Raw genomic sequence first — 24,922 nt, forward strand, 5'->3', positions numbered from 1 at the left:
TTGTGTCCCTAGGTTTAAATTCAGTGCACAAAAGGTGTGTGAATAGGATCCTATACTTATCTCATGTGGGCTCAAGAAGGCCTGAGGGTATCTACATTACATATGAGAGACTCAGGCCCAGATATTCTAAGATTTGTGCAAGGTAACACTGTTGTAAATCTGCTGTGGTGGATAGTGCCAACAGCAATACATTGTGCAGCTGTCTATTTACTGTACTTTGTATGCCAATGATGTCTTGAGTCATGCTCGTACTAGAAATACATAGTTGGTGCAATGCTAAACACCATTTTGTGTTCCACTACAGTGCAAAGTCGAGCAAGTGGTGTTTTGTGTGAGTTTTGTAATCGAGCTCTAAGCATCCATCTCTAAGCAGCTAAGGCAAAATCCGAAAATATATGGATGTTTGCATACATTTTATGTAGTCTGCGTGGAAACATCAATTGGATTTACATTTTCCCCATTGTTTGCACCTGTTTTCAATTGGTGGATGGTTGCCACACAAATTCACGCTACTTTGCGTAGCTTTAAATAATCCGACTCTGCCTGGATTAAGCCTGGGCGAAGTTCCCCTAAGCAGAACTCCAGGAAGTGACAAAAAACTCTGCAAAACTAAGTGGAGTTCCGCGAGCGGCAGAGTGCGCTACCTTGTGCTGGTCACACTGATTTGTAGCACTGGGTGTTTGTCCCTCGCTGTAAAATCAGGTGAAAGGCATCACGCCTTTATGAGCAAGAGGGCACAGCGTCTTTCTGCCACTCGAGGAGAAGTTCTACTGGAGCGGCAGTTTCTTTAACACGAACTGAAGGTTCGTCAACTCGAGCAGTAGCGGCCATCCGTGACCGCCCTCGTTGGGATACCTCGCTGGAAAGCAGTCTAGCCTTTGATTTTCCTTGCTTGCGCTCACCAACTTACAGTGGGCTAGAGCAAGTGGGGAAAAAACTCTACTCCTTGTTTTCAGAACTCTGTGAACTCCGAGGAGGGCGGAGAGCGAGAAACTCAGCAAACTCCATGAACGGAGCAGAGTTCACCAGCCAGGCCTAACCTGGAGTCTGGCGGTGTTTGCTCTGCTCTCATCCCTTTGTGCCCACTTAGATTATCGGATGATTTTGAGCTACAATATAGTGTATATCTATGCATTTCTGTTGCTGCACAATATGTAAACAAATTGAATGTTGGAATATGGCACCTTAAATAACTTAACCTGCATTGTACGCAGGTAGGACCTCATTGTGATTATCATCAGACTAAAAACAGAATTCTTTACTCGGATCACTCCCCGGTGCATGTTACTGTGCCCCTCCCACTGGCTGATTTTCCATTTCAGTTTTGGCGCTTCAATCCACTCTCCCTCTTAGACCCGGTATTCAAGCAGGAACTAGAGCAGGAGATCATTGACTCGTTTCCTAGGAAGGAGGGCTCAGTGGAGCACTATTCCACGCTGTGGAACGCTTTCAGGGTTACTGTGAGGGGCATCTGTATTGCGAAAAGTGGTGGAGTCCTGAGGGACATCCGGTCCACCTTACGTCGCTTGGAGACGGAGCTCGGGCATTTTGAGGCGGAATTAAGACAAAATCCCACTTCTGAACTGCAGGCTAAGGTACGCAGCATCCTTAGTGACTATCAAGAGACAGCAGAAAGAGAATGCAAATACAGAGGGAAATATTATAAGGCCCGTCAATACGGGAAGGGGGATAGACCCGGAAAGATGCGTGCGGCCCTGGTTAGACCTCCACGGTTCTCGAATACGGTGATTGAGATAGAGGGGGAAGATGGACGAATTCATGGCGACCCGACTGAGATAGTGGAGATTTTTAGGACATTTTATAAAGGGCTGTTCAAATCTCATAGGTCCCAGCCGGTTGATTTCACCCCCTTTTTTGAGGATACGGCGATAGCCTGACTGGGGGATGGACAGAGGGAATTCCTATTGAGGCATCATGAGGATGATGAAATCGTAACAGCTGTAATGCAGCTGCAGTCCGGGAAGGCCCCGGGCCTGGATGGCCTCCTGGCCGAATTTTACAAAACTTTTCATCATCTACTTATCCCAGTGTTGAGGCACGTGTTCGAGGAGGCTCGAGAGAGTGGTATACTCCCCCCCCCCCTCTATGCACGAGGCGCATATTATACCCATACCCAATCTGGGTAAGTCGCCTACCTCATGAGACTCGTATAGACCTCTTTCACTAATAAATGTCGACACAAGAATCCTGGCCAAACTAATTGCTAATCGTATTAGTCCTCTTATGACGGCGCTTGTCCTCCCGGACCAGTCAGGATTTGTGCCAACTCGAGGTACATCTCACAACTTGCGGACGCTTTTTGCACTTTTCCAGGACATTGACCTGGACACCAATGCTGCAGCGGTATTTCTTGACACCACTAAGGCATTTGACTCCCTGGAGTGGGATTATATCCCATTTGTCCTTCAACGCATGGGGTTTCCGTTCCCCTTCTTGGAATGGATTAACTTGCTCTGTTCGGGGGTGCGAGCCAGAGTGGCGCCCTTTTCGATCACACGGGGCACCCGACAGGGGTGCCCCCTGTCACCGCTGCTCTTTGCAATAGCTATTGAGCCTCTTGAGGCGAAGGTCAGACAACACTATCGTGATTACGCGCTGATATGCCCTGAGAGGCCAATTTTAATTTCATTATATGCAGACGATTTAACACTGTACCTCCGGGACTCTGCGGTCAGCCTTACCCCATTCTACGACTGCTCATCCTTTTTGGTCAGCTCTCGGGAATAAACGTGAACTGGGGGAAATCCCAAATATTCCCACTTACAGACGCCACAGGGGAATTCATGCCTGACCTTCCACTGAAAGGGTGCGGGGACACCATTACTTATCTGGGTATTCGGATCTCTCGAGATCGGGAAGAGTTGATGCGCTCTAATTATGGCTGCACAGTTGATCACATCACAGACAGGATAACTGGGTGGAACTCGATGCCTCTTTCCATGGCAGCCAGGGTGTCATTGATCAAGATGATACTCTTACCAAAGCTCCTGTACCTATTTACTAACATCCCCTATGCCCCCAGTCGTCATTTTTTTAAATGCATCAAAACCCAATTAATTCGGTTAGCACGGGGGGGGGGAAAGCAGCCCAGATAAGCATGGTAGATTCTGACTCGCCCCTTTGAAGACGGGGGGTTTGAAATCCCTGACATTGACCTGTATTTTGTATGCGCTCAAGCACACTTTGCGGCGTACTGGATCCACCCCATATATGCCTCACCTGGCCATTGAGGATGGATACATGACACCCACGCCATGCACAGCATATCTTAGCACACCTACGGTGCCTAGACATTTAGCTGCCACAACTGTGCAATGCACGACTAGCGCATGGCGCGATTTAGCGCGTACACTTAAATGCCCCCTTCTCTACTCGCCATTAGCGCCCCTGCAGGGGCGACAGGACATACCTGTCACTACGGAGGGAGGGTGCCGTCGCATGTTGAGTAAAATTTCATGTCTTGCTTTTGGGGCCAGCTGTGCAAAAATGGGAAATTCAAAAATAGTGAGGACATTTTTTGGTCCTCATGCCCCCACTCCTCTAGAACGTTTTTATTATGTGAGGCTTAGGCAGGACATAATACGGTCTCTTACTAATTTTTTCCCATCGGAGCCCCCTATCATGGTTCCTTTACATAATCTTTTGCAACACCCCCCCCCCGTACATGTGGTGTCGCGTTTATATCGCTCCACTCAAAACGAATGGGACAGGAGCCCGTCTCTGGCTAAAGGGAGGTGGGAGGTGGAATTCGGAGCTCCCATTACGGATGAACAGTGGGCCTTTTGCTGTCGTCAAACGGGGGTCATCTCTGCTAATAGTAGACTACGCATGATACACTATAAATACATCCATCGATTATACTACACGCCTTCCCAGCTACATCGGCTCCATTTGCGGGACACTGACTGCTGTGACAGATGTGGGGGGGGCGCTGACTTTGGACACCTGGCGTGGGACTGCCTGCCTGTACGGGAATATTGAAGGGAAGTGCTGAAGGCGCTAGAAGATATGACTGACATACACGTGCCTGAAGATCCCCTTACCGTCCTTTTAGGATACACAGAACAAATTCCTGCCAAGGTGCGGAGGTACGCCTCCCTGGTCCTCTTGCTGGCGAAACGGCGAATAGCCTGCCGTTGGGTGCATGGGCGAGCCCCTAAATTTAAGGATTGGCTTGATGATCTTATACACTGCCAGGAACAACTGCACACTTACGCGGAACGTATGCCTCCCTCCTCAAGCCCTAAGGATATCTGGGGCCCTCTTTGGATATAACTTTTGGCACATACTGACAGTGAGGAGACGGGCCGAGTCTGGAGCAGGGAGGGAGTGTGGAGCGAGATGGGGGGGTCCTACAGAGATGGAGGATTCCCTGGATGGAGGTTCATGGGCACGCGTTGGGGAGTAGTGGGATATGGGGACAACTGGGGGAGCAGTGACCCTGGGCTGTGTATGGGTGAGTCGGACTGGCATGACGGCTGGAGCAGGATTGTATGACGATAGATGTGGCTATACTGTGAATAATGGATACTGTTGGGGTAGTGTTTTGAGGGAAATTTGTTGTTTGAAGACCTGAGTTGTCCACTGCCTGATCTGCTGGCCTACCTGACCCGGCCAGCCCAATGGGTTGTAGGGGGCTTGCTGTGTTTGAACCCCCCGCCACCCTTTGCATTGAATGTTGCATATTGCTGTGCCGGCCCGAGGGGATGTAGGCACCCGGCTGTGTTACTCGTAACGTGGTCAATAAAGGTCTTTAAAAAAATATATATATATTTTGTGCTGGAACTGCCTGACACCAAGTGCTGTGAATAGCAGCATCACTCAAAGATTGCATTTCGTTTTTTTGTGCTGAAAAGTTGACATTAGTGCACTTCAAAATTGCTGTGAGTGCCATAGTGCCAGACACCTAGGGGCAGATTTACCGTTCTTTCATGCAACGCAGGTCAGCAAGGCAACTTACTGCCCTTTGTTAGTTGAAAGTGAGAGGGCAGAAATTCTCCATATTTACAAAGATATGGAGCATTTCTGCTGACTCCTCACGCTGGCGCACTGCGTGCAGTCTGGCCCCAAAGCAGAAGTGGCGTAACATAGGCCCCCGCAGTGCAGCGGGCCCCGTGTTCCAGGGAGCCCCAAGTTCCCTGGCCTGAGAGCTCTTGAGTAAGTCCAGAAGGGGGCCCCTCTAGTCACTTTGAAGGGGGGCCCCCTCAATATTTTTTTGCCACTGCAAAGCAGGCACCTCAGCACCACACCTAACAGAAGACGGCATTATGAGCAGAGGCATATTTCTCTATGTGTACTGCAGCATGCAGCACACGTGGAAAGAGGAATTAACGAGGAGTAATAGACCTATTTCTCCTCCTTCTCATGTCTCTGTCGGGTAGGTGCACCATTTTGGCACAAACCCAGCTTTATAAGTCTTTGTAAATATAGTTTGTGTCAAAAGAAATGGGTGAAGGCATTGAAATGCTCATGCTCTACCAGTGCATAATTTGTAAAAAAATCTGTGCCTTCAACCATATCACCGAACTCCAATGGACAGACTACCGCTGCATCCACTTCACCTTCAAGAAACCCACCACGCACCACCGCACCCAACAGATGCCTCACCGCTGCTGGAGCAAAGTCACCGAAGACCAGCTAACCACAACCCTCGCCCAGAGCCCACCCGCCGACCATACCGACCTCGACACCGCTGCCTGCAACCTCAGACAGTGGATCAACGATTGCCCCAACACCCTCGCCCCGATCAGAAAACCCTCCAACAATCATACCAACAAGAAAGCCAGCTGGTTCGCTGAAGACCTCCGGGCCTCCAAGCAAACCTGCCGAAAGCTGGAGAAGATCTGGCTCCGTGAACGAACACCGGACAGCCACGCCGCCCACAAGAATGCCACCCGCAGACACCATCACCTCATCAGATCCGAGAAAAGGGCCTCCATCAAAGACCGCCTAGACAACAATGCGCACAACAGCAAAGAGCTCTTCAACATTGTGAAGGAACTCTCCAACCCCAGCTCCAACACCAACGACGTCCCACCCTCGCAAGACCTGTGCGACTCGCTGGCCACCTTCTTCCAACGCAAGATCACAGACATCCACGACAGTTTCAACACCACAACCACCCCAGCAACCACTGAGACCACCGCCCCCACGACCACCATCCGCACCAACCGCCTGCTCTAGTGGACCAACATCAATGACGATGACACCATCAAGATCATGAACACCATCCACTCCGGATCTCCGTCAGATCCATGCCCACACCACATCTTCAACAAAGCCAGCACATCCATCGCACCCCATCTCCGGAAAGTCATCAACACCTCCTCCGAGACAGCAACCTTCCCGGAGATCTGGAAGCACGTCGAGATCAATGCCTTACTCAAGAAACTCAAGGCGGACCCCAAGGACCTCAAGAACTACCGGCCCATCTCCCAACTGACCCGCTACCTCGAGGAGAACAACATCCTGGACCCTTCCCAGTCTGGGTTCCGCAGCAACCACAGCACCGAGACTGCCCTCATCGCCACCACCGATTACATCAAGTCCCTGCTGGACAACGGAGAAACGGCCGCCCTAATCCTCCTGGACCTGTCAGCCGCCTTCGACACGGTCTGTCACCACACACTATGAACATGGCTCCACAACGCTGGGACCCAAGAGAAGGCCCTGGACAGGACCACCTCCTTTCTCTCCGTCAGAACACAGAGCGTCCACCTTCCCCCCTTCCGCTCTGAAGCCACCGAGATGATCTGCAGCATACCCCAGGGCTCATCCCTCAGCCCAACCCTGTTTAACATCTACATGGCACCGCTCGCCCACATCGCCCATCGGCACAACCTCAACATCCTCTCCTACGCCGATGACACCCAGCTGATACTCTCCCTCACCAAGGACCCCCACACCGCCAAAACTAACCTTCACGAAGGAATGAAGGCCGTTGCTGAATGGATGAGGAACAGCCGACTGAAGCTGAACTCGGACAAGACGGAGGTCCTTATCCTCGGACCAACCCTTAGGCCTGGGATGACTCCTGGTGGCCGACCGCATTGGGAACCGCTCCAACACCCACCGACCACGCACGCAACCTAGGGGTCATCCTCGACTCTACCCTCTCCATGACTAAACAGGTCAACGCCGTCTCATCCTCCTGCTTCAACACCCTCCGCATGCTCCGTAGGATCTACAAGTGGATCCCCACTGAAACAAGAAGAACAGTCACCCAGGCCCTTGTCAGCAGCAGGTTGGTCTATGGAAACGCCCTCTACGCAGGAGCCTCGGCCAAACTCCTGAGACGGCTCCAACGCATCAAGAACGCCTCTGCATGCCTGATCCTCGACATCCCTCGCCGCAGCCACATCACACCCCACCTGAGAGACTGGCACTGTCTCCCGGTCAACAAGAGGATAACCTTCAAGCTCCTCACCCACGCACACAAGGCACTCCACAACACCGGACCAACGTATCTCAACAGACGACTCAGTTTCTACACCCCCTCCCGCCAGCTTCGCTCCGCCGACCTCGCCCTCGCTACAGTCCCCCGCTTCCGAAGAGCAACCTCAGGCGGCAGATCGTTCTCCCACCTCGCTGCCAAGACCTGGAACACCCTCCCCATCCACCTACGGCAGACCCAAGACCTGCTGACCTTCAGAAAACTCCTCAAGACCTGGCTTTTCGAGCAGTAGCAGCATTCCCCACCCCAGCGCCTTGAGACCCTCACGAGTGAGTAGTGCGCTTTACAAATGATGTGATTGATTGATTGATTGCCATGCCTTTAGTCAGCAGGCCACTTCCGCTTGCACTCCCCATTGCCTCTGTCTATTATAGTAACAGCTCAATTCCTACAAGTGTGACAAATCTGACAATTTCAGGACCCCAAAGGTAAAAGAATGGCTTTGGCAGCAGGCAGTAGTCATTCTTAATGTATATTGAATTAATAAACAACCGTTGTTTTGATCATTTCTGATTTCAACAAACAGGACCACCATGTGTCAGACTGTCATAGGTAGCGGTTCTGACAAATTAATTGCGGTGCCAAGCACTGGAAACCACCGGCTCAAATTAATCACTGTCGGCTCCACCCATGCAATGCCCACTTGACACAAAGTAACGCAGGGCTGCGCTTTTTTATTAGCAAGTGCTATTGATGACACCGTTGGGGCGCGATGCACTGCAAACACAGCGCTGCAAAATTCTGCATTACTATTGCTTGGACTCAAAAATAAATATTATTGACATACACTATAAATGTGGCAAAAAAGAAGTACACAATCAACCGACTAGAAATATCCTGTGGTTCTTCTACTGAATAGGCAGCTGTGGAAAGTCCAAGAAACTGCACCATTCCGTATTCTTTTTTTCGCCAGGAGAGGTCGCCTTTCTGTTTGATGCCTGCGCCTCTCAACGCTTGTTGATTAGTTTGACATTCCTTTTGTTTGACCCGGTCCAACTTCTCGTTTCAGATCAGCATCTTCATGACCCACTTGTCCAACTACGGGAATGACCGCCTGGGCCTCTACACGTTTGTGAACCTGGCCAACTTCGTTCAGCGCTGGACCAACCTGAGGCTGCACACACTGCCGCCCGTGCAGCTGGCGCACAAGTACTTCGAGCTCTTCCCGGAGCAGAGGGACCCGGTGTGGCAGGTAAGACAAGACAGCGGGCCGGGGATGTATTTATCAGCCGCCCACGGACAGGGAAAATCCCGTTATCATGACTCGGGGAGGCGGCAACCTTCCAATAACTCGTACCACGCGGCTGCTTGCAGGTCAGCGGCGGTGGTAATGGATTTTCTCAGAACTCCAGCCTCTGTGATTGAATTGTGTTGATGTGGGTATCGAACCCCCGTGGTTCCGTGCTGCGGGGATTCCATGCTGCTGCGCCATTGCACTTGGCCGACAATGTTTTCACGACGGGGTTTGTTGTACACTTTTCAAACGCTAGTTTTCCAATCGCCTACAAGTCTCTTTTTTTAATATAAAAGTATACTTCACATTTGTGTTTTGAAATGGACCTTACTGGTAGTGGTGCTTTTGGGGAAAGGTTTTTTTTACTAGTGTGCATAAAGCTCATCTGTTTGCGGCAGTTTACTGTTTTAATCCGGCTTCTGAATGTGAGGTACCCTGTGCATCGTACTGTTATCAGTACACATACAGCCAGATTCATCATCGGCATGTTTTGCGAGTCTGTAATAGCGAATAATAAGGAATCTCTATTACAGACTCGCAAAACGGGATTCATGTAGGAATCGCAATATTTATTGCGATTCCTACAGCTTCCTTATTTGCGATTAGCTAATTGCTAATCGCATATAAGGAATAACTCCCCATTCATTTCCTAAAGGCCCATAGGAATGAATGGGAAGACATATCAATGTGCGAATCGCTATTAGCGATTCGCATTTTGATTTTGCGATTTCAAGGGTGCAGGGGTGTCCAATGGACACCCTGTTGCACCCCTGAAATGACATTGGATGCTGGTGTTACGCACACACATGTCCTTGGGACATGTGTGTGTGTCACATACAACTTAGAAAAATGCACTTAAGTGCATTTTTCTAAGTTTCCGCTATTTACCACGAGGTTTGACTTCGCGGTAAATAGCGGACCAAATTTGCGAATTCGCAATTTTTAAATGTTTCATGAATTGCATTTAAGGAATCTCAAATAGAGATTCCTTAAATGCAATTCCTCGCAAATTTGCGAATTCTATAATTGCGATTTTTGGATTTGGGATGATGAATCCCAAATGCAAAAATTGCGCTCGCAAAGGGCCAGATTCTCAGAATCTGGCCCTTTGCGAGCCGATTTCACTTTGATGAATCTAGCTGATAGAGTTTATTTTTCAGATGCTTTTATATGGCTGTGATTGCATTGCACCTATAGAATTAGGCCCTGCTGCCCTGATTACTTTTAAGTTACCTAATGAGGGTTTAGGTGCATTCATGACAATCTCTTAAAGCCATGGTACAGCAGCTTTGTGAATGACACGTGGCAGGGAATATTGGTATCATACATCACTTCTGAAGATTACCTAAAGCAGCATTAGCCCATGGAAGCCTCTTTTGCCTCAAGTCAGTGTATGAACATGGGCTCAGATCACTAATGTAAATATACCTATTTACTCATGTGTATATAACTCTTACACCTCAGTGGAATGCGCCACTTCTTTGCTGTTCACCGTTTCTGAAAGGAGATTTTAACCTAAGTATAAACTTACATGTCTGTGGAGGGGCGCCTAAAAACTAAGGGTGGGCGTCCGAATCGGCTACGCCCACGGAGAAGGCGTAGTGTTGCCTTCTACGCATTTTGCGTAGACAGCGTAGCCGGCAACACTACGCCCACTCCGTGAGCGTAGCCGAGTCGGCCGCCACCTGCCTCCCTCCCGCCCTCCACTAGATACTTTATTTAAACATTTGCACGGATAAAAACAAGTTAAAAGCACTTACCTTGTCCGGGGCTCGTCCGGGTCTTCATCTTTGAATAGCGTCCTTTGCCTGGATACCAATGCGCATGCGCGGGCGGCCGCGCATGCGCATTTCTCGGGAGAAATGCGCATGCGCGGCCGCCCGCGCATGCGCATTGGTATCCAGGCAAAGGACGCTATTCAAAGATGAAGACCCGGACGAGCCCCGGACAAGGTAAGTGCTTTTAACTTGTTTTAATCCGTGTAAATGCTTAAATAAAGTATGTAGGGGAGAGCGGGAGGGAGGTGCGTAGTGGGGCTACGCGGAGTGCGGGAGTGGGCGTAGCTTCTCGCCCTCTCCGCGTAGCTCCGCGGAGCCCCACTACGCCCCACTACGCCCAGGGTTACTAAAAACAGAATTTAAGAAGGTAAAGTTACTACTAGTAACTTTTCACCTGTGTGTTGATAAAGATCTCCCATCACTGAGGTGGAGCTCTCTCCACGGGAAAGTATAGTGAATATTACTAAAGTTTATTATTGGTAATATAGATATATATATAGTATTATAATGGAAGTGTAATTTTTTTTTTAAAAAACAAACCCAGGCATCCATCTATCTATCTGTCCATCCATCAATCCGTCCTTCCATCCATCCCTTCTCCCTCCCACTTCCAAACATTTACCTATTCATCCATCATTCACACCTTTACTTTTATCCATTCATCCACGTGCAAACTCTCACATAATCTTCCCCTGTTAACATATACACTCACTCATGCATCCCTCCACATCACTGACTTAATGCACCACCATAATGCCTTCATCCTCTTTCCATCCTCTTCTAGGCATTCACTCCTCAATCTGCTCACACCCCTTCATTTATTTGTTCACCCAATTAGAATCATTCCACAATAATCCACACAATGCATTCATTCATCCATCATTAATTTATCTATGCAAGTGAGCAGGCCTTTTCCACCTATGCAGTGAGAATCTTGAAGAGCCCCCCCGTATCCTTCCGGACCCCCCAACGCTGCGCTAATTTAGGAAAGAGTTGGAGACTCACCTCTTTAAAGAACACTAGATCAGATTGCATTAATCATCCACACCCAGCTTCCACTCCTATTACTCATTGACTTTATACTTGTCTTTGACCACGGCAGTGTTCCGTTGCCCTTTGGATGGGTTTGGCTATAGAAATAGTATATGCATACATAAATACATGCCTAAATACATACATGAATACATACATATATTCAGTAATACTGATCCAGGTTTCCATAGTCGCAAAATAATATACTCATCCACAAATCTGTTCAGCTGAGCAATGACATTCCTTCATCCATTCATCAATGTACTCCATCCAGCTTCCATTCATCTATGTATCCATTCACAGCCATGTATCTATCTATACACTTATACTCCGGCATTGCTGAGGTTGCACGGTCAATGAGTATGAATGGAGTCTGACACCCTTAGCAGCCTCTGGCTATCTCACAATACAACAGCAAACATGCCACACAAATGATGTACAACTCACAGAAAATAACACCTGCAGGATTTCATGAAGTTATCTTGGGTCTGGGTGACCAGCAGCCAACAGTCAATTTAGCAGCTGAGTTGATCTTTACACTATAGAAGTACTTTTGGTCTTCTCTCACAGTCTCACAGTATGGTCTCAGCCCAGCATCAAGATGTTTCATACTGCAAGTATTGTACTAGAACACAATGTCATAATATGCTACTGACACTGTTTAATAAATATGTCTGGCCTTTAACATCTTTTAAGTGTGTTCTTTTTTTGTAGTGCATTTTGACCCCTATGAAGGCATTGCTTTTTTAAAAAAAAAAAATAGATGCTTAATCTTGTCTTCTGCAATTGTATCACATGACCCTCATCCATCCATATCCATACTAATATTATAAAGAGAGAGCCCAAACCTCTGAGGCGGGTAATCTCAGTAACCACAGCACCAATCACAACACCCAATACAGCGTTGGAAAAGGCAGTTGCAGCAGAAGGACATAGGCTATGCAGACGCCCACCATATACATTTAAAAGGTAAAAGAACCGTGCCAGCCAAGTAGTCCCTTGTGGGCGTGTCTGCGTTGTGCTGTGGGCGTGTGCTGGGGTGTGACAAATGCTGGGGGCGTGTGGTACGTTCCGCCCTTCTTGCCATGTCCCATATCGTGTGCTGGGGGCGCGGCATTACAAAAACGTGTGGTACGTTCCGCCCTTCATGCCATGTCTCATGTCATGTGCTGGGGGGGTGGGCGTGTGCGGGGCGCGGCATTACGAGAAAAAAAAAGCGAGCGTACATTCCAGCTCCGGGTGTGCTTGCCCCGCGCTCCCTGTGCCGTGCACCTGCTTTACTGTATGTAGGTCAGGCATGGCGCTATTCCCAAGGGCCAGAAGGAGCGCAAACAGGGGCCATTGTGCAGGAAATCTAATCTCGCCTTATCGTCCGGTGACGCATGAAGCGCACACTGGAGATTTACCACTTATGTTGCACACTGGCCTCGCATGACGCACATCCGGAAACAAGGCCCGCCGCCATGGAAATAGCAAGAAAGGGCCTATCCCTCCCCCAGTAAGTACAATGCTGGCACGGCGGGCCACATCTCCAGCAACATGCTCATATTGTTTCACCACCCATTGGAAAAATGCACAGGTCTCTCTCATTGATGGCCAGCACCGAGATACACTTTTAGACACACCTCCCACCAGAAGTTCTATGGAGGGCGCTCACATATTAGGATTTAGGCATTTGTTATGGTCATTTTTATTGGGCAATATTTCATGTTCCGGGGGCATGGCCAATGGGCGCGACAATCGGCCGGCAGCAATTCATACCTGGACAACGTCGGGACAGGCTGCTAGTAAACTAGATAAATTGAGCACAGTCCAAACTCAAGAAAGCATTTGCAGGGTCGTGGCTAGCAGCCGGGAATGGCGGACGCGTGAAGCGTGAGCTCCCTGAGGCAGCACGGCCTTATGTAAAATCCGACATATCTATCCGTAAAATCCCCCACCTGAAGGAGCGGTAACCGGGTCCGATGAGATAGAGGCATCTTCCGGTCCTGCCCCGGCACATGTACGAGGCCGACAACTGGACTTATTTGCCCCGGAGTTTCTGGGCCTGCGGCCGGAGTGAGGCACCGACCTCGAGTGCTTCCCCGACCCCGGCGGAAGTGAAGGCTGATCGGATTGGGCCCGGAGGTGTCCCCCGCACCCCCCCCCCGCCTGGAGCGCCGTGAGGGGCGATCCGGCGCCACAAAGTAGATCCTGCACTGCCGCTGGCGGGCGGACCAACGGAAAAGCCCGCCAACACCTGGAGACACCACCGGAGCGTCTCGGTGACTGCAGCAACGGGACAACAAACGGGCGGAGAGCCCTGCGGAAGTGGGGATCCCCCGAGGGAGGTGAGATCTACTAAGAGGCTTTACCGTGACAGACCCGATTACATCCCTTCGCCATCGGTTGGGCCGTGCACGGCCGCACGTGGCACAGGACGCCGGGGCTGCCGGCGGGTCCCCCCGGGGTCCCGCCTGGAACGGAGACGACGGAGTGAAAGTTAGAGTGGCCGGGGGAGGCGGCGGCAATTGCGGGAGCAGTGGTGGGCCAGCCAGGACAGACACTACCGGGAAGCTTCCCGGACGGGGGAAGCCTCGCTGAGGCAACGGCTTGCAGCGGGGCGTACACCGGACAGCGCCAATAACAAGTACCGGGACGCACACGTGAGTGACCGAGACCTCCGGTGCACAGAGCAGTACAGTGGCCACCTACCGAGACCGACACCGCCTAAGCGCACCTTGTCACGGCGCGACGCAGCGCATAGTCAGGACTAGCAGCGCTATGAGCGCTCTGTTTGGTTGGTGAAAGAGCGACGGTCCACAGGGATAAAGCAGTATACCACCTCCCACGGCAAATAATGGACTAAAGAGGGCCGGAAGCCCCTGTGAGCAGAACGCAAAGCTTTCCTCTCGACCTGCAGCCGACCTGCCCTCCCCAGGAGCGCGAAGAACTAGAGGCGTGCATTAGTGGCCATAACGAACCCCAGAACAGTGTCCCTTAACCGAAAGCTGCGAATCATGGCGGGCAGGGGCTCCAGGAGTGGATCCACGCAGGCTAAACTGGACAAATTTGCATATGGCTCGCAGGGACAATCGTTGGGAAATGGACGGACTTCAACAGGCGCCAATCCTGAAGTAGAGGGTACCAAGAAAGTCACGCTGGAAGACATCATGAAGACCCTCTCCGAAGTGCGGACTACTGTGGGCTCTATCTCCTCCGAGGTCACTCTACTGCGAGCTGACTTCCAGAAAATGACAGAAAGAGTGTCGCAGGTAGAAGTGGTCACGAAATCTCTTGTGGAGGACACTTCGGAGTTACAAATAGCTATGGAGCGAATGGACAAGATCACTCGACAACTGCAGGACAAGCTGGACGACCAGGAAGGGCGTTCCCGAAGGAATAATGTGCGCATCCTTGGTCTTCCGGAGACGGAGGGGAAGAGAGAAATGGACCTCTACATAGAAGACCTCATCAAAACTAAACTCCAACCTAAAGGGCTGTCACACTTTTTCTCTGTGGAGAGGGCGCACAGGGTGCCGGGAGGCGAACCCAAACCGGGTGCGGCACCGAGGCCGGTGCTGGCACGTTTATTCAACTTTAGAGACAGGGATGCGATTTTACAAGCGGCAAGAGTCTCACCACCAGTTAAACTCCACAACTCCACCTTGGCATTTTTCCCTGACTACACAGCGGAAGTAGCCAGACGCCGGAAGTCGTTTACAGAGGTGAAAAAGGCACTGCGGGACAGAGAACTGCAGTACTCAATGTTATTCCCTGCTAAATTACGGATTGTGGCCAACGGGAAGACGTGGTTCTTCGACAAGCCGGAGGTGGCACAAGACTGGCTTGACGGCTGGAGACAGGTGGGACAACCCCGACGGCCGCACAGAGATCGACCTAACCAACGGAACGGTGACCAAGCAGGCAGGCAGACCGAACATTTGACGCAGCGTGAGAACTCGGCGAGGGCGGAATCCGACACGGAGCAGACTCCAATTGACTCTGGTCAGCTGGGACCCATCTGAAGTTTGACCTTTGGAGGGAGGGGCAGGATATGAGAAAAGGACCTGGGCCTGGTGCTGCGGAGTAAGGTGGGCAGAGCCGGTGCCTGTAGGGGATTCACCAACCCCACAAGCAAGTAAGATAGTTTGGGATGGGACAGAGCACTCTGCACAGTTGGGGGAACGGGCGGGGGTTTGTCCGTGGCGCAGGGGAGCAGGGAGGGGGGATGGGAGGGGAGTTATACAGTTATTGTTCTTGTTAGTAGTCATCAAACACACCACAGGGTACTCGAACGCACACAACACTGAGAGTTTCTCTCAATCTGCCATGGAGCGTTGCACGTACAGTGAACCCCCACGGGGACAGGCAGGCCTGGCAATCATCCATGGCATGCTACGATGCATGAGTGCACTAGGCACTGTGCTGCATCTACACCTCACCATTGGGAACCACATGTACACCAAGACCAGCCCTACGATACGCAGGATACCACACAGACGATCCCATGGCCCGACAACTACATAATACACCCACTGAGGGGGCAACCAAGACCCTTGAGGTGCCCCCCCTGCGACTACTTACTTGGAATGTCAGGGGATTGGGAGATAAAATAAAGCGGGGATTAGTATTGCAGGCACTCAAACGTCATGGCCCAGATCTGATCCTACTGCAGGAAACGCACCTCATGGGACCAGCGTGCAAGGCGCTTGACAGGCGTGGATATTTCATGGTGGTGCATGCCGAATTTACGTCTGGCTCCCGAGGGGTAGGGATACTTATGAAAAAGACATCACCCTTCATGGTGAAACACCACAAAACGGACGAGCAGGGTCGATTTGCGGCAATACATGGGCAGTGGGAGGGAAGACCCCTCAACGTAGTGTCGGTTTACATCCCCCCGGCACTCCACTCTGTGGCTTTGCCTGCACTGGGCGGCTTCCTTTTGGATCTTCCAGAGGGTGACACAATCATAGGGGGTGATTTCAATGCGATTATGGACCCAACACTAGACACATTTCCCACTAGAGACCGCCATAGAGGGACTCCACATCTCCCGGGATTCCTAGAGGCAATGGGCATTACAGACGTTTGGCGTCACCTACACCCCACAGAGGCCCAGTACACATACTACTCTGCAGTACATAATAGCTTAACACGCATTGACTACTTTCTGTTTCTTGGGGCAGGACTGGGAAAGCTAGACAAAATTGACATCCTGCCCAGAGGGATCTCCGACCACTCACCGATGTCCCTGTCACTCACCACAAAAGAAAAGAGACGTACGAGAATTTACCCAATATACCCGAACTACCTCACAATCCCGAAGATCAGGAAAGAACTCCAGTTAGTGACCACACGCTACTTTGAGGAGAATACGGGCTCAGTGTCCTCCCCCTCGGTACTTTGGGAAGCTTACAAAACGGTCCTGAGAGGGGGGGCAGTGGCAGCGATAACAGGGCATAAGAGAGAGTGCAGGAGGGTCCTTGCAGAGATCGAGCTGGCACTACACGCCGCAAACACTGCTCACATGGCTGACCCCTCCCCAGAAACAGCACACGCACTACATTTAAGACAACAGCAACACCGGGTCCATCTTACGGTGACAGTCCAAGGTCACATCACAGGCACAGCCAACAGAGTATACAACGTGGGAGACAAGGCTGGGAAAATGCTGGCGTGGCTAGATATGAAGGGGAGGGGGAGTGGTAAAGGTATTCAGCAGCTATATTCACATGACGATCAAATACAGACACACCCGGAAGACATAGTATGTACCTTGGCGGACCACTTCCGAGAAATATACACCCCTGAGCGAGAGGTTACTGCCCAAGAGGCAACACTCGCACTTACAAACATTGACATCCCCAAGCTCGCACCAGAGGCAATACAGGACCTAGAATTAGACCCGACGGAAGACGAAATTCAACTGGCAATTCAGGCACTGCACTCAGGTAAAGCGGTGGGTCCCAATGGAATACCTTTGGAATGGTATAAATCGCGGGCTGACACATTGAGTAAGCCCTTGCGAAAAATGTATATGGAAAGTCTGGAGAAGGCAATCCTACCACTGGACCAACGTACAGCTACGATAGTAGCCATACCGAAGCCGGGCAAACCTCCGTCTCGGTGCTCATCGTACCGCCCCATTTCACTGATCAACGCAGAGGCCAAGATACTAGCGAAACTGCTGGCCACTCGTTTGATACAACACCTACAATCGCTGATACACCCTGACCAATCAGGCTTCATGCCTCACAGAAGTACATCTCTGAATCTCAGACGACTCCATGGGGTGATAGCACGAGCGCACCTTATCCCCGAAAGGGCGGTTATTCTTTCCCTCGATGCCAAAATGGCATTTGATCTAGTGGAATGGGAGTATCTGTTTGCGGTGCTGAGACGGATGGACTTTGGACCGAAATTCATAGCCTGGGTAAGATTACTCTACACACAGCCGGTAGCGCAGGTCGTGGCGAATGGCCACATCTCGCAGACATTCCCACTGGGCAGAGGGACTAGGCAGGGATGCCCGCTGTCACCCTTACTCTTCGCCCTGGTGATAGAGCCGCTGGCAATCCTGCTCAGAACTACACCGTTGATAAAGGGAATCACGTGGGAGGATGGATGGGAAGACAGAGTGTCCCTTTATGCAGATGACATGCTGATCTATATGGTTGAGCCCGAAAGCGGTATCCCAGCATTACTAGATTTATGTGACACGCATGGTAAAGCATCGGGATACACTCTGAACTGGACTAAATCGGTGGTGTACACACTACATGGTCCAGACCCGGTGCTGCAGGAGAACTGCCCCTTACAGTTAACTAGAGATTCCTTTAAGTACCTGGGCATTGTCATTGCAAGGAACGCAACAAACTTTTTCAACAAAAACTTGCAGCCACCCATGGAACGCCTTCGGGCAGATGTTAAACATTGGGCGGTCTTGCCGTTGACTCTCCTGGGGCGCGCTGCACTCTACAAAATGATGGCTCTTCCCAGGTTCCTCTATGTGCTGGAGAATACTCCTTATCTCGTGGAACCGAGGTACTTCAAGCAAATTGCGGCGTTGGTTTCAAACCTGCTTAGGAACAACGGCCCGGCGCGAATAGCATATGACAAACTGACAAGGAGCTGGTACGAAGGTGGCGTAGCTTTGCCTAACATACAGCTGTATTATTGGGCGGCACATCTAAAAACGATCAACCAATGGATACATGCCCCAAGGACCGACCCAGCGTACAAAGCTGACTGGGCACAACTAGGTGCGGATGGCATGCTTGCAGTACTATATAACAAGCCGCAGGTACAGAAACTATGGGGCCCAACGCACCACACTGCGACCATATGGCACATTGCACAAAAGCGACTGGGGTGGCAAGGTAAACTCACCAAACTGACACCGCTTTGGGACATAAAAGCATTGGGGGCCCTACGGTCCTGCAAGGGATTCACGCAGTGGGACTGTATAGGAATATCCACAATCGGAGACCTCTGGGACAAAGGTACGGTGATCGGGTTTCCACAATTACAACAACAGTACGACATGGGCCAGACTGAGACATTTAGATATGTGCAGATAAGGCATGCACTACTAAGAGCGATCCCAGCGGGAACGGAACTACCAGAATCCTCGCCACTAGAGGACAGACTCTTAACTGACTTCATGCCGCAAAGCGCCACATCACTCACATATAAAAAATTGATCAACAACCTGAGAGACCCAACAGAAAGACTGAGAGATAGATGGGCGGGAGATGTAGGAGAGGTTACTGAATCAGAGTGGAACGAGGCAATGGCGTCCCCACGGGAGGTCGGCATCTCAGCAAAATTCAGATTGGTACAATTGAAAATCTTACACCGTATTTATTACACTAGGACCCTGCTTCACAGAATACATCGAGCGTCACATCCCTACTGTCTACGGGGGTGCGGGGAGGAGGGGACATTATACCATACAATCTGGGAATGCCCACAGATAAGAGAATTCTGGAGACAGGTTATGCGCACCATCTCGCAAACACTTAGGGTTTCAATTCTACCTGAACCTCGAAAATGCCTATTGAACATTTGGGACCCTAATGACCTGAATAGGCATGGACAGATATGGGCTACCCTAGCCATGATGGTGGCAAAGCGAGATATTGCGCAGAAATGGGGAGCGCCAGATACGCCTGCAGCCTATAGGTGGGGTAACAACATGGACAAGCTAATGATTACCGAAAGAGCAGTGTACGTAATGAGGGCTTGCCCCCGCAAGTGGAATAAGGTGTGGACAGCATGGAACACTTATAGAGGAGACCTCTGTGAACCTCTACCGGAAGAAGAGGACCTAGAGTCTGAGGGAGAGGAGGAGTAAAGGGCGGGGAGGAGGTAGTAGTGTTGGCCCTAGTGGGCACCATGCAGCTCTGATGCAGATTTTAATAGGACGTGGCGCAGGAAATGAGGGATTACTACAGACAAATGTCACTGTTGCAAATGTACCTATGGTGGATGACTCTTTTAATGTTTTAATGGTTAAAATGGTTCTATTGATGATTGTTATGATACACTCAATAGTAGGAAAAGATCCTTGTGATTATAAGTAAAGGCAGAAGCGAGGCTAGACGGTCAACAGAATTAACACACTCATGCAATGATAGCGTAATATTCTTGTTAATAATTGGGAACTATTATGGTATATTGAGGAAAGAATGTAAGTTGATGGAGTATTGCCATGAAAGGAACCTGGTGACTGTACTGTATGCTGACAACTTCAATAAAAAGTAAAAAAAAAAAAAAAAAGAAAGCATTTGCATACAATTCCTTCTAATGTATTCAGGGATCAAAGTTATGTTTTTGTGGCGTTTTAAATGTCCGAGACAAGATATGATTTTGAGTTTCCCTCAAACGTCTGGCCTTCCATAAGTAAAACCAACTTCTGTGCCTCATTGTTTTACTTTCTCTATGACGCTGGAAAGTAATTTTGAGGCATTTTATTTTGTCCTCGTTGGGCAATTGTATCCAGGGATCCACCACTCTTTACCACCTTACCAATTCCCTTTTTCCAGGATTTAAAAAATGAGTTGAGGGAATCCATTTAGTCGATGGTCGTAAAACCTAAGGAACAGCTGCCAAACCATTCTAAGCTACCCAGTCTAGGTTCGGCTCATGCCAGATCAGTGTTTTAGAGGCTTATGGTATACAGCAATTGCAGCATCCTATTTGTTTACATGCTGCTAATGTAAGAAAAGCTATCGCACATATGCTTAGAATTCAAGTGTGCTAAGATTTCATTATCTTGATGTGAGAGCTGAAAAATCATTTTATTGCCTTCAGGAGGCTTCAGACATCTCCAGAAGGATCTCTGCAAGCAACAGCGCATCTTTTTCTGAAACCAACTCTAAATGAGATATCACAACTAAACCTTCCATACTTCAATATTGATTGGATACTTTGGGCCTCATTACCATGAGGCTCAGAAGCGCTCCGAGCCTCATTGCGGTTTCAAAACTGACAGCCTCATTACAATGGAAGCTGTCGGTTTTGAAACCAGACAGAATGTGCTGGCTTCCAACGGGCTCAAGGAGCCCGCCTACTAGTTGGGACCAGCACGTAATCCCTAAGGACAGTGTATTACGCCATGCAATGGCAGTTTCCGGCAGGGTTTCCATGCCAGGCTTTCCAACATGGAAACCCTGTTAGAAAGCGACTTTGGGGGCCCCTAGCAGGGAGCCCTTCAGCCAGCAGCCTCCATGTAGGGGCCGAAGGGGCAACTATGATTATATCACATGTGTGGTCGTATCTGCCTGAGTTGATATGTCTAGTAAAGTAGGATCTGCTGCTATGGGTACCCCCACTTCTTGCCTGGTGGTAAGCTGTATTTGACCAGTCTAACTGGGATCCTGCTAATCATGACCACAGTCCATCTGCTTTCTTCCTACATTGCTATGTCCAGTACTTAGGTACACCCCAGATTGGATACTGGGGTACTCTTATATGTCCCTAGTATATGATAGACATGTACAAAGGGCATAGGAACCCCAGAGGTCTCCCTTGGGCTGAAGCATGTATTTTGCCACCCATGAGAAACCATTCAAAATGGAACTACAGGCCTGCCATTGCTTGCACCACTTAGTACAGATATAGGTTTCCTGTATCTGGGGTCACTGCACTTAAAACCTTTAAGTCACCCCTATAGCAGGCCTTTGCAATCCTGAAGGCAGGGTGCTTGGTTCTAAATGAGAGGGTGCCCCTGCATGAGCAGGACACCCCTGCAGCCTACGGAGTCCATTCTCCCAGGTTGTCAGTGAAGCAGCCATATACTATATAGAGGGGCACCTCGTAATTACGTAATGACCATCTCAAAACTGGCATGTTTGGTATCAAACATGTTGGAATCATACCCCCACACCATAGATGGAGTGGGAGGTATGAATCCAAGCACTGAAAGAGCCCTCTGTTAGGCTCTCAGTGTTCCCAGTACCAGCCTTCTTGACCCAGACAGCACAAAAAGGTTGCTGCTGACCAGAAACATGATTCTGCCCTCCTGCTGTTGAGCCAAGCTCGAGCAGGGGAATGCAGAACAACAGGCATTCTGTCCCAAGGAGGTGTGACCACCTCTCAGATAGGATTTAGTCTATTGTGGTGGGGTGGGTGCGCTTGCCAGCACCACTTTGGTGTATGTATGTATGTGTCTTGTAAAGCGCACTGCTGCCCTGAGGCGGCGTGGCGCTGTAGACCGCTGGGGAACCCGTCCTGGCTATCCCTGTGAGATGGTCCCTACTGGGTATCTCCAAGGTGAAACCAGGCATCCCCGGCGAACGTGGGGGGCCGTTGTAGAGATGAGGCAAGCTAATGCCCAGAGTTGCCGAGTGTGATCCCTGGTTAGAGTAGGCACCGACGCGAGAAATATCGAGTCCGCTGACCCTGGTCCACGACCCTGCCGCATCGGGAATTGAACCCTGGTCCCGGGCTGTTCTCTGCTTCCGGGACTGCCGCCTCTAACCAGTGAGCCACACCACTCCACTGACCCTGTCCCTGTGCATAGGTCAGTTCAAACCAGTCCTGGGAGCCGTTGGCTCCTGCTCTGGCGCAAAACGGACAAAGGACATGGGAGTAACCTCCTCCTGTCCAGACCCTCCCCAGGAAGGGTCCCCTGAGTCTTCACAACCATTTTCCTAGGGTACATAAGGGCTTACTTGGGTGTAGGTCCCTAGATTCGTTGTGAGATAAAATTCAGATCAGACACTTGAAGGAATCTCCCTTGGAGTGAAGGAGTCACTTCCCTGCATTCGCTGGCACAGCAACTAAGTCAACCGCTCTGTTGATCCTGGGCTCCTCCAGACTCCGTAAGGTTCTGCAACACAGGTTGTAGTTGTACACAGCTGCCCTTTCCTCTCACCAAGTTTGAGGCCAGTATATCTAGTGGGGATTGCAATAACTGAACGCCTGTGCCCTCTGTCAACCTGCAGTTGCACAGGCGTGTTTGCTTCCTTCCAAGAAGATCTTTGGGCTCCAAGTAGCCCCAATCTCAAGCACCTCCACTGACCAGAATCTTCAGCCACACCACATCGTGGCTTGCATCGTTTGGTGAGCTACTTGAGGTCCTCTCGTGACTCCAGTGCCTCTGGCCTGTGGATCCACTTGAGTGTCACACTTCTTTCTTTTGGGTTCCCCTGATTACGCGGGGCCTGCCCTGACTCCCCTGCTTGTGGTGAGTCCCCTGGAAATTGTTAATCCCGATGTTGCTTCTTCTTCACTTCCTGCATTGGTTGCATTTGCCAAGGCTTGTTGGTGCTCCCGCCAGGCACCAACTCCTCAGCACTCAACATCCTTTGTGGTACAGCTTGTGTACAGCTCCTGGTCCTCCTCACTGTCACCTGGTCCTTACAGCTGCCTAGTCAAGGTCACGTCACCCATCCTGCAACACCCGACATCGGAGGGCATTCTTCATTCAAGTCTCCGGGTCACTCCTGAGTGACATAGACTCTGTCACCTCTGCTTGCAGGTACCTCTCATCTAGATTCTACCTTCGGATTCCACCGGACACTTTCTCCTTCTTCAGCAGCGGCACTTTCCTGAAGTCCGCCATTGGATTCGACGACGTTCACATGTATGCACCCGGCTCACTTGTGTAGGTAACGTGAGTACTAGGGTATCCACAGGTGGGGTGGCTCATCAACATTCTGTCTTCCACAGGGTTTCTTCAGGGTCCACTGGGAAAGGTCTATAATCTTTAAAAATCCAACCACGACTTACACGTAGAGTTGCATGGAGAACACGGTTGTGTTCCCAGCACGGAGACGCTTTCCGTGAAGTCCCCATCTACTCACCTTGGGTGGTTCCTTGGGTCCCCAGCACTTCTACATCATCCCTACCCTCTCTTGATCCGAGTCGTGGTTCTTATACCACTTTCTTAGCATATGGGGGCTTATTAGGATGGCGGACGGACCTGCGTCCGTCCGCCACCCCAGAGGTGGAGGGACCGTCCGCAGGGGCAGCGGCGGTCTCTCCGTGCGAATTAGGATGTGACCGCCACCCTGGCGGTCACATCCCGTATATTTTACATTGCGGAGGGTGCTGCTTTAAGCAGCACCCGCCGCAATGTAAAATATGCACGTGTAGCCTTGGCATGCACAACTTGGCAGGCACCGCGTGGTGCCTGCCACCCTCTGCATGTCAAAGCAGGGGGGTACCATAGGTACCCCCCATGTGCACCCCCCACCCCCCAACACCCTGGGGGCTCGCAACGGGCCCCCAAACAGCAAAGACCACATGCTTTTCCACGGCGGAAAAGCCACCGTGGAAAAGCATGTTTTCTGCCCCATCCTAATATGGCTGGCGGTGTCTGATAGACACCGCCACCATATTAGAGCTTTTCCGCCACGGTCGGAAGGCGACCGCGGCGGAAAAGCGGCGGACGGTCCTCCCGTCCGCCCGATGACCCCCCAGCCATCCTAATCTGGCGGGGGGTCTTTGTAGGCACCGCAGCTGTGAATCCGCATCCTCCGGGCCGGCGGTGGCTTCCGCCGGCCCAGAGGATGCGGATTCACCGCAATCCTAATCGGCCCCTTGGTTTGGTTCGCCCCCAGGGCCCACTGTGTATTCTTGTGCTTTGTACTGCATTTCTTTGCTAAAGTATTGTGTGCATTGTGTTTATCTCCATGTAGGAGATATTTGAACACACTAGAGAGTATTATATAATAAATACATATTTTTATAAATACTTGGTGTGGTTCTTTTCATTTAATCGATACTATAAGATTACATTCTGGTAAAACAGGCTGCTTTACACTCCTTCTGGACTAAGCCTGAAGGCTGCTCTCCACAGCTACCACTTAGTGAGCTTTCTCACCATAAGGGTTGACTGGTGCAAGGAGCCCACTTACATAAGTGAACATCATATACCAGGCCAGCTTCTCACTATATGACCCTACGATA

General features: G+C 50.5%; 1 protein-coding gene across 1 annotated transcript in view; it reads left to right on the plus strand.

Moving 5' to 3' along the window:
• LOC144819964 (bifunctional heparan sulfate N-deacetylase/N-sulfotransferase 4) overlaps window positions 1-24,922 on the plus strand; it is a 994,778-nt gene that overhangs the window by 765,782 nt on the left and 204,074 nt on the right. Inside the window, exon 6 of the mRNA XM_078677645.1 lies at window positions 8,484-8,666. Coding sequence (XP_078533771.1) covers window positions 8,484-8,666 — 183 coding nt within the window. The remainder of the gene's footprint in view (window positions 1-8,483; window positions 8,667-24,922) is intronic.

This window comes from Lissotriton helveticus, chromosome 2_1 (assembly GCF_964261635.1).
Source record: "Lissotriton helveticus chromosome 2_1, aLisHel1.1, whole genome shotgun sequence".
NCBI classification, from domain to species: domain Eukaryota; kingdom Metazoa; phylum Chordata; class Amphibia; order Caudata; family Salamandridae; genus Lissotriton; species Lissotriton helveticus.